We start from the raw sequence: 11451 nt of genomic DNA, 5'->3' as shown, positions 1-11451 counted from the left end.
CAACTGAATCTTAGAATTGAGAGAAAATTACTCTTAATCTAAACTTTTATTACAAAATAAAAAGATTACATTTAGAATTTAGAATTTATAAATAAAACACATCATAATATTAGATTTTGTTTGGGAAGCTTTTTCATCAATCGTATATGAAATAAGAATATTTTTTTAATATACAAAAATACAATATTTTATATTAAAGTAATTATGGCGCCTTCTAACTAAATTATTTTAATGATATATAATATCACACGCTTTTGTTTATTAATAACGTGTCAAATTGTACACGTAGATTTAAGGTTGAGAATTATTTTTATTCTACTTTTTATTTATTAATTTTAATTAAGAAGAAGTGGCCTGCCAACTACAAGACAAGAGGTAAGGATGATTCCCTCGTTTTTATGAATTCGATGATTATAAATAAATTATTAATAATATTTATGTTTGATATTAAATTTAAATAATTATAAAAATGTTTTTTAATTAAAGGTTGGATAATATTTAACCAGAGCATTTATGAAAATCAAATTAATCAAACCCTAGAATAAAAACATTTGATAATCAACGTTTTATCATGTTGTAGTTGTTGGTCCTCGAATCCATGACCTCTAGAAACAATAACAATTCTTTTAACTACCGATGTAAGTTAGTCCGTGCACATTCCTCTAATTTAAATATACTATTCAAGTGATCATATAATAAATTTTAGTCTTAATACTAAAATAAGTGTCCAAACTATACCTAAATTCTCAAATAGGAGTGTAAACTATTTGTTACCCATCTAGTGTCTAACGTTACATACGTTACAATTTTAGGTGTCTGGACCTTCAACGACGTTAATTTTCTCGTTAAGGGACATATTTCATAATTGGTGATTTTAAAAAAATTATTTAAAATTTTAAAAAAATAAAATTATATATTTTTAAAGAAAAATATTAACATTTTGAAATAACCCTAAAACTTTAAAACATTTATCTCAACCCCTAAAACCACATCGATCATCACCCTTTGTTGTTGACGAAGCTCTACCCAACCTCATCTTCCCCCAACTACCAAAGTCTCTGTGAAATCGTGACCGATAGACGATGAATCGACGTTTTATACCCGAGAACCCTAGACTAAAATCGCGATTCCACGTGATCTCGAATGCCAATTGACGAAAAATACAACGGCGTATGACTAAGAAGATGACAAGGACTATGTCGGTGGCAGTCATTGCCGGAAAGGGGGGCGAGTTAAGGATAAGATTTGAAGATTTTAGGTATTTTGTAGCTTTTTTATAATTTAAGAGAAATTATGTTTTTTTATAACTATAATAATGTTTTTTTAAAAAAATTTTCAAAATCAACAGATTTTGAACATGTCACATAATGAGAAAAATTAACGTCATTGACGGTCCGGACACTTAAAATGATAATGTTTATGACGTTAGACACCTGAATATGTAAAAAAAAATAGTTTAAACTCTTGTTCGAGAATTTAAATATAGTTTATGTACTTATTTTGATATTAAGACTAAATTTTAAACCGCGTGTCTAACAAAAAGAATGAATAAACACACAATCCATCAGCTTAAGAAAATGAGTTTTAAAGGGTATATATATATATGGATGGCAAAAAAATCAGAATTCGACGGAAAAACTGAAAATCGAATTAAACGGGGATGAAAAAAAACCGTTTATGCTAAACGGGGACGGGATGGGGAAAACCGCTTATGCTAAACGGGGACGGGATGGAGAAAAACCGTTTATGTTAAACGGGGACGGGTTTAGTAATCCCCGCCCCGATTACCCGCTTCGATACCCGGCCCGATAAATATTAAAAATAATTATTATATATATATATATAATATTAATAAATTTAATTTAAATTAAAAAATATATATAATATTTATATATTTAATTTAAATATATATACCCGGCCCGATACCCGTTTAAATAACCGTTTATGCTAAACGGGATACATGTTTCCGCGCGATTTTTCCTGATTACCCGATGGAGATCCTCGTTTAAATCCCCACAGTTTTTTAAGCGGGACAGATATGAGTTTTTTAAACGGGACGGGTCCAATACCCGGCCCGTTGCCATCTCTATCCATATTCTTCTACTCTGTAAAATAAAACAATATAACTCATTTTTCTTGTGTATCAAAGTTATAGTCTTCCTTTTCGTTTTATTTGATTATTTTAACTTAAACTTGCATATTTTTGAAAAATAAACATTAAAACCTGTAAATTAATCCAAAATTGTTTGCAAATTTTAACTTGACATGTCCATGCCTGGTAATTTAGTTATCTGTTGTATGAGAAGTATGATATAAAATAATATAGTCCAAATTAGACCACTTGTTCATAAGCTAATTTATCAATTCCACGTAAAAGTCATTATCAGTCTAACAACCCATGCCTTTTTATATTGTTTATATACAACGACATATTTGTCTACGCAATTATTTATGATGTCAATGGTCGCATCGAGGAAGGGTCATATTCGTTCCCTCAATGATGTGGTCAGTCGTCTTTTATAAAGATTTTGATGTGCAAATCTGGGTAAGTATTTGATTAATTCGAATTTATCGAGTAATTTTAGTGATCGGAGGGATTGAAAGATAAAGCTCAGTTCGTTGATTTTATGCTAATAGGACATGAGGCCAATGCGATAACTGGCTTCATGGTCAGATTGACCGATTCTCAAGAGGTATTTCTTACGATTTTTGGTTCGTCTCCAATTGATTTACTTGAAATTTTGGTTGGAGATGCTTTCGGCCTCCCATGTAGACGTATAAGGAATTGGTGTAGTGGCTTCGACCTCATTTTTTTATCCCAAAAAAGAAATATTCAGTAGTTTTTATAATTACCTGTTGGTTTAGCGGAATAAAATGATGAATCATTTAAGCAGCGTCAGAGATTTGATAGAGTAAATTGAGTTGGGAATCTTCGTCTCTGCAGTACCTGACTTAGATTAGTCGATCAATAGATCGGATTCAAGTGATTATATCAAAAAAATATTTGAATTCTAATATTGTATATAAAGAAAACTGAGTTGGAAGGACTGTTTTCATAATAGTAATATGAAGTATGTAATTTGAGTTAATTTACCAATAAACGACGGAATGAAACCAAAAGTTTTAAGTAAAATAATGGGCAAAGTATAACAGTTGTCATTAAACTTTTATGACACTTTCACTTTGGTCACTAGATTCGAAACAATTCCGTTAAAGTCATTACTATTAACAAAAACTTCATTTTGGTCATTGAATTATTCAACGACTAATAATTATTGACGTGACATGTCCACGTATTTTGGTAAAATATTTTATTTAGCTTATATTGTAAAAGGAAAAATACACAATAGTTCATTGTCGGTTGTGGATTGAAACTTAAGATTGGGTGCATAAAGACTAACCCTAGGGTTTTAAGTCGGGATCGAGTCAAATTAGATACATATTTCCCCCTTAAAAGTTGACTCATATTCAGGTTGGATCGTACTTCTCTAAATTTGGGTTGTTAAAGTGACATGTAAAGAGATCCTTATATACACTCCCTTAAAGTTCCAAAATTGATCCACAATAAAACCTTAAGCATTTTTTCCTTCTATCATAAACTAAATATAATGTTTTGTCAAAATATAGCGAAATCTCTTGCTTAGCCCAATGATTGTGCATTAGAATCATTTTCTAAAGGTTCTATGTTTGATCCAACATAAGCCTTTTCCATATTCTCTCTTAATTTTCTACTAGTAAATCGATAACACATGTCATCATTTTATTAGAGATACTATCTTACTAAAAAGTTATATGTAGGTATGCGGACTCAGATTCCATTGACACGTGGGCGTGTCACGTTAAACGTCGTTAACGTTTAACGAATCATTGTCTTATATGAATGTTTTTTATTTTGATGACCAAAGTGATTGTACCTTAAAATTTCAGTGACCTGCAAATGTAGTTTACCTAAAATACCTTTCATACCAAAAGCGACTTCCCCAGCACGGCAGTGTTTACGTTGACCAATCAATTCGCTACAAAGAGATTGCGGTTGCCCTCCCACTCTTCCACAAAGCAGCCCCACGTAATAAATAGGGCCGGATTGATACACATATATATTCTTATATTAGTACATGAGATGATACATTTCACACTATAATTAGGATAGTATCTGATCGAACCTAATATCTTCCTATTCAATCTAATTTAATCGGGTTGAGTTTTTTTAATGTTATCAAAATCAGATCGGACCGATCGGTTTGACGGTGAACCGAGAACCGGTTGTTTGTCCTGTCCGATCAGCCTCCAAAACCAATTTTCCAATGAACTAGTAAAACTGGTGTGAACTGGTTGGGAACTGGCAAAACGGTGTGAACCTCCGGTTCTATTTTTTTTAATTAAACCAAACGATGTCGTTTGTTATGATTTTTTCAGTCCTAAATAAATTTTATGATTTTAGTTATATAATTATATTTATTATTTAATATGTTTTTCACTTTTACTTTTAATTGTTAAGTATTGTTTGAATTTGAAAATTTAACTTCGTATTTATTTATCATATTGCCGGTGATGAAGATATTGATGTTGTGGACTTTCAAGTTCAAAGTGATGCTATGGAGTTTCAAGTTCAAAGTGGTGATGGCGGTGATAGTTCAACTAATGAAGAAGATTTTCCCAATATTTTGAAATTTGAGGGAATCGATTTCAATAAATATTATGATAATTATTACTTGTATCAATTATGTACTTTTTTTTATTTAGTTGTTGATGAATTTCTTTAGGTATTGACCTTAAATATCATGTTGTAGTTGATTTGAATCATTTTGTTTCACTTGATATTATGATATTTAACTTATATATGTTATGACTTGTGATATTTTTATACCTTTTAATATTGCTAACTTAAAAAATAGTGTTATATATATATATATATATATATTAATATTGCTTTGAATATTATGTAAAATTTTAAAAAACTATTATTTTATATAAACTGGTTCAACCGCGGTTTAACCCAGTTGAACCAGTGAACTAATACCTTCATCGGTTTAAGGTCCGGTCTGATTTTAAAAACATTGGTTTCTTAATAAATTTCGGATTCAATTATGATCGGATCAGTTTTTTTTTAAATGTGATGTTTGAGCCGGGTTTAGGGTGAAAAATACTTGACCTGACCCGAAAAAATAATTTTACCTTATATATTTCGGATCAGTCGGTTTGGGTTTTAAAGTTATATATTGGGTCGGTGAAATCTTTTTTCGGTCGGGTAGGGTCGGGTCTCAGATGGAAGATTCTTTGTTCTCGGGTCGGGTGAACCAAAAACCAAACCTAACCCGACCCATGCCATCCCTAATTATAAAAAATTAGAACTCAAGGTAAGCCTTTTTTTTGTTTATGAAATTAAAAATTTTATATTAATAATTTAGTTTATTGAATATGTTTATTTTATACAATTTTTTTGTTATTCATATATATATATCATAAAAAATATTTTTAGATCTGTCAACTGATTATAATGTATAATGATGTACAATTAAAACTCTATAAATTAATAATGTCAGAACCGGAGAAATTTATTAATTTAGAGAGTTATTAATTTATTGATAAATTAATAATTATTAATTTAAAGAGTTTTTAAGTAATTATACTGTACATACCAAACAAAAAGGCAAATTAGTCTATGACTTTTAAAATTACATTGCAAGAGATGAGTTAAATTAATAATGAGCTCAAATAGACTTGAACTTTAAAGGAAAACAGACAACTATTGAATCATATTTCAATAGAGTGTAATATATTTTTTTCAGTTTCTATGAATTATTAATTTATGATTTTCTTGGGACCGAAAATTATAAAGGGATCTCACGAAAAATTATTATCTTATTATTTTATCGAGATTTTCAATTTTTTACATTGGCCCAAGTCGGGACCGAACAAATTTATTATTTTAGAGAATTTATTAATTTACCGAGTATTAATTTAAAGAGTTTCCATTGTATACATGCATTGCATGAATAGAGATATGGTGGTATACTTCATAATACCATGTATCAAATGAGTACATGAATCTCACGTAACATGCTAATGAGTATTTATGTATGTAGTCAGGGCCGGTCTAATGAGTTTTAATGCCCTGGGCGAGATAATAATTTTATGCCCCTATCCGAATAAAAATTGTTGTTCGCTACAAGGGTAGACTCAAAATAAACACTCAGCCATTACAAACCAAAATGGAAATCCATTCAGATAAGTCCACTGTAAGATGCAAACCTTATTGCAATTGCCATCAACCAAGTGTGGAGAAGATATTCTATGAGAGAGGTCATAGGTAGACAAAACATCTTTCAGCGTGCTGTTTATGTTTTAGCTCATAAAAGAATTAGCTAAAAGCTACAAAAACCCAGAAGAAAGCTTGACAAGTAAACCTATCAAGCCCTTCCAAGCGCAACCAACATGGAACAATCAACTTGTCATTTAACAGGCAGTGAAATATGAATATAGGCAAGAACGCACATAAAAAAATCAAAACTTTTCAGCTTCTGATATAAAGAATAAAGATTTATGAGGTTAATAAAACATTGGTGATATCTGGGAACTTCTCTTTAATGGCGGCTTTGATTCCCGATCCAATCGATTCGGGACATGTGTAGTTCACAACGCATTCCCCGCCATCAATGGAAAATACTTCAACGCTCCCACTGTAATTCTTGATAGCCGGTCTCAGTATATCAAGATGATGATTCACTGCTGTTTACTCGCGAATGCCAAACAAATTTCAATTTAGATGAATAATCTTTGTTTTGTTATTTTCGACGAATCTCAAGTTTGGTATAGAAAATTCACCTCGACGGTTGTTTCCTTCACAACATCGTCGTACACTTGCCAGATTTCCTTGACTGCATCCCCGAATTTTTCTTTCAAAACCTTTTCAATCCCCATTTTCATAGTGGTTGTTGAGCTAGGGCAGCTCTCACATGCTCCTGAAACTCGTTCAATTCTACATTAGCCAAAAGCACATGGATAATTAAATCATGAAACGAAGATAAAAAGAGTGACCTAGGAGTTTGAGAGAGACGACGCCGTCTTCGACGGACAAAACGTCGACGTTTCCACCATCGAAGATCAAGTAAGGCCTCACATCCTCCAAACCAGGTCCACGTTTTGAGCGGTGAGCTCGAACTACTTCGATGAGTACAGCCCGGAAGACGAGCCGGTGGCCGCGCCTGAGCCGGGGCTCGACGCTTTTACGGCCATTTTCAGTCGAATTTTTTCCCGAAGGGACCCGTCTGTGTTGATTTAGGGTGAGTATAGAGGCACAACAATACCTGAATTATCTTTGTGGCTACAGGAAACTTAGTAAAACTGATGCCCCTATATGTTACCTTGGGCCGTCTCCCATCTGACACATGTATTGGGCCGGCCCTGTATGTAATCATCAATAATATACAAAACTACATGTATCAAATGAGTACATGAATCTCACATAATATGTTAATGTAAGACATTTTAATTGAAAAAAATTTAACACCTAATTAAAGAAAACGATATAAGTTATACAACTATTTTTATTTTAAGCCTTTAAAATTTTATATTAAGAAAGAAAAAGGTTCGCACAATAACCGAGAGAGTAAATTATGGTTTCGGGGGGGGTTATATTCTAGACGCGTGTCTTGGCATGCCTGAGGGGGAATGGGGCCCACTGCTCGAATCGCAGGAAATCCCGTTGAAAATTCGAATTCGCATGGGTGGGAACTGTTTTTTTCCCAACGGAAGAAGCAAATCGGACAACTTTCTTGTTCGAATTTGACAATCACTAACATCGTTACACCTAGTTCCAGATAAGAATGAGATTAAAAAAAGAAAAACAAGAACATATTCTCCTCCGAGGTGAGAAAATTTCGAGGTCGTTTGGAAAATGAAAACCCGGCACGGGAATGGACAGGACACCTCGTATAAGTACACATCTTAACCTCTCTTTGCAACTACTATTCTTTGTTCGAATTTTCAAAATTGGAATAATTATTAAAAAGGGGAGTAAAGTGCGGAAGAGAGCGAGAGAGAGAGAGAGAAGAAAACCCTCGGTTTGGTTATTCTTCATTTGGATTCAAAAACCGCCCTTACAACTGCGAGTCTGCTACCGTCTGTCTATTACCAAATCTTAAACGCTTCCTCTGTTTCTCTACTCTCGCCGTTTTGATCAGGCCGTGGCGGCGGAAATGAGCGTTGAGGGTGGGGCCACTCTACTTCATGATGCTGCCTTGCCATAATGACCGTTCTTCACGACTCCCTAAGATCCGATGTCGGCGTTTGCGTCAGAGCCGTACGGGAACCGCCTTCGTTGCGGTTGCCGCCTTGATTTTCTCCACTATTGCCTGGCTATCTCTTGTTTTCTCCAGCGCCAACACCACTCAACGTTGGCGTCGTTTTAAGTACTGGGAAGGTAGCCCCCATTCACTCTCCGGTTCAATCCCTTGGTCATATTCTCCTAATCGCCTTCCGATTCCTCCTCTTTCTCCTCGGCTTGAGTCGCCGCAAGTATCTCCTCGTAACCGCAACCTCTCGGAGCGTGGAAATCGAAAACGAGGGATTTCAGTAAACGACATCGTTTTCGGTATAGCAGGATCCGCCCATCTATGGAAGCAGCGGAAAGAGGTAGTTCGGCTGTGGTGGCGACCTTTGGAAATGCGGGGTCACGTTTGGTTAGAAGAGTGGGTTCCACCTAAAGAAACCGACGATTCGCTTCCGCCGATCATGGTTTCCGAGGACATTTCAGGTTTCCGTTACACTAACCCAACGGGTCACCCCTCCGGACTCCGAATCTCCCGCATTTTAACGGAATCCTTCCGTCTTTGTCTGCCTGACGTCCGCTGGTTTGTTTTAGGAGATGACGACACCGTTTTCAACGTGGACAATCTGGTAGCAGTCTTGAACAAATACGATCATTCCGAGATGATGTACATCGGAACACCCTCAGAAAGTCACTCCGCCAATGCGTACTTCAGCCACTCCATGGCATTTGGCGGCGGCGGAATCGCTATCAGTTATCCTCTCGCCGAGGCTCTCTCTAAATTCCATGACGATTGTATTGAGAGGTACCCGAAGCTTTATGGAAGCGATGACCGTCTACACGCTTGCATAACTGAACTTGGTGTTCCTCTAACTAGAGAACATGGTTTTCACCAGGTAATCAGAAAAAATATTATTGGAAATTCAGCTAAGTGATATAGTTAAACATGACAAACTAATTGAATAATTGTTTTGATAGTGGGATATTAGAGGAAATGCGCATGGCCTTTTATCTTCTCATCCAATTGCACCATTCGTTTCAATTCACCATGTTGAATATGTGGATCCATTTTATCCCGGACTGAGTAGGTTGGACAGTTTAAAACTTTTTACAAAAGCTATGAAAACTGAACCCAGGAGCTTTCTGCAACGATCAATCTGTTATGACCATGAACGACATCTCACCTTTTCAGTTTCACTTGGTTATGTTGTTCAAGTGTTCCCGAATATTGTGCTACCTCGTGAGCTAGAACGTTCAGAGCATACTTATATTGCCTGGAATAAATTAGGGAATCCGCAAGAATTTGATCACGACACTAGGAAATCATACAAATCTGTTTGCAAAAAGCCAGTTCTGTTTTTTCTCAAAGATGTAATGAAAGATGGCAATGCTACATTGGGTTCCTATGCCCGGGTCAAGGCCAAAAATGATCTGAAGAGAAAGGTTTTCTGCTTTCCACATTCCCCTCCGTTGCAATATGTTCAGAATATCCAGGTTGTTGGCAATCCTCTAGGAAAGAATTGGCATCTGGTGCGGCATATTCTCATATGTGTTTTCCTAAGTTATTCTCCTTGTGTAGTTTAAGGTATTTCCGGTCTCATGATGGTTTCTATGTACTGGCAGGCGCCGCGTCGGTTGTGTTGCAAGGTAAACAATACTGGTGATGAAGCCCTTCGATTAACAGTTGGCCAGTGCGAGAAGGGAGCTCTCAGTTCGTTTACTGATTCTCTGTGAATGATCGAGGGATGCTGTTGATTATATATTCAGGCTCAAGGTAGACCTCAAGCTATTTTGTGCTTTATGCTCTTTTTGCTGCATGGGAGTTTTTGGGCTGTTCCTTGAGATTGACAGTGGGCACTTATATTTTTTTTACTTCCCTATATCATCTATTGGAGTGGTTTGTTGTATACACTACCCAGTTGATGGAGTTGAAGATTGGGTTGCAACTTCAGCTTAGTCATTCAATTCTTGCCTTCATTTTTGTTCAGAAGGTAACTCATCATTTACCGATGGCTAACATTTGTGCTTGATGATGCGGTGAAACTGATTGTTATTTGTGGATATCAGAAATTAAACTAGTTAATTTTTTATTTGATTTGTCTCAAGATTCTCAGAGTTGTGTACTATTTTGGTATTTTTCATGGTTTTGGTTGAGCTTGCATAATTGAAAAGAGATGCTAGTTTGGAATAAACCGACTCTCCAATCTAGTCGTTCTTGTAAACAATTTTGTGATTGCAGAATGACTAGTTCTGGAAAGGGAGGAATATGATAGTTTGTTAAAGAGGAACAATCTTATGTTAACGTCGTCTGTTTTAATTGTACGCATATGGATCTTGAGACTCTGCAAAGAACCTGATCTGTTTGTGGTTAGCTAGTAGCTACTCAGCACGGTTTTGTTAACCGTAACTAACTATTCAATGCAAGCCATGTCGACTCAATATTTAGGTATAACCTATGAGGTTTTAGCTACTCCATTCCACTAACTGAGCCCCTTTCGTTTCGATTTCCGTAGTTTATTCGTTTATTTTAACGTTGAACAGATAGATCCATATCGACTCTGAGGCATGAACTGATAGCTGTCTGGTTTGCTTGTTTCTTGTTTCTTCTGGGGGAATTTTTATTTTAATGATTGATGATTGTTACTGAGAGTTGAAATTAGGAAAACGGGGTGTCTGTCTGTCACTAATGTTATGCCTTAGGTCATCAACGTTGATTCAATGGCTGAAACAGTTGTATCTTTCAGTGGTGTGTGATGTGCATGATCTGGCATTCTGATGAAAGTAGTTTTGTGAAATTAGGGGCATTAGTCGGAATATTCCTCTTTTTCTTGTACCTTTTCTTCTTTTTTGCTGTATATCTGTTTGATGCTCAGTTTAGTGTATATATATATATATTCTACGTACAGGATTTTGTTTTGTTTCGGAGGAAAGCAGATGTGGACCCGTCTGAATTTAGTATTCAGTAAAATGAATTCTCTTTCTACATTTTGGGTCTCACCTGGGATCAGTACTCCATCTGCCAGCTTTGAGCTCTCTTACTGATTTTAGGTAAAAAGCTTAGGTGGCCAAAACCCTAATGGAATGGACTGTGATTAGGGATGGTCACCGGGTGGGACAGGGTGGTTTTTTGGCTGTCACGACCGAAATAGGTGACCAAAACCTCTTCCTACTAAGATAATGAA

General features: G+C 35.3%; 1 protein-coding gene and 1 pseudogene across 2 annotated transcripts; one reads left to right on the top strand and one right to left on the bottom strand.

The window, feature by feature from the left end:
* Positions 1–6541: 6541 nt before the first annotated feature.
* On the bottom strand, positions 6542–7381 carry LOC120199677 (annotated as a pseudogene).
* Positions 7382–7995: 614 nt separating this feature from the next.
* LOC120199740 lies at positions 7996–10363 on the top strand. Of its 2 annotated transcripts, XM_039200755.1 has the most exons (4): positions 7996–9165; positions 9248–9799; positions 9893–10020; positions 10156–10363. In XM_039200755.1, exons 1-3 carry the CDS (start codon positions 8230–8232, stop codon positions 10001–10003), a joined length of 1599 nt encoding a protein of 532 aa, XP_039056686.1. In that variant the 5' UTR covers positions 7996–8229; the 3' UTR covers positions 10004–10020; positions 10156–10363. The 2 variants fall into 2 exon arrangements, with proteins under 2 accessions (XP_039056686.1, XP_039056685.1); XM_039200754.1 differs by having other exon boundaries at positions 9893–10234.
* Positions 10364–11451: the final 1088 nt, after the last annotated feature.

Source organism: Hibiscus syriacus, unplaced genomic scaffold (assembly GCF_006381635.1).
Source record: "Hibiscus syriacus cultivar Baekdansim isolate YM2019G1 unplaced genomic scaffold, ASM638163v2 tig00005465_pilon, whole genome shotgun sequence".
In the NCBI taxonomy this organism is placed as follows: domain Eukaryota; kingdom Viridiplantae; phylum Streptophyta; class Magnoliopsida; order Malvales; family Malvaceae; genus Hibiscus; species Hibiscus syriacus.
Note: the sequence above shows the minus strand (reverse complement) of the source record. Positions and strands in the feature narration are given on the sequence as shown.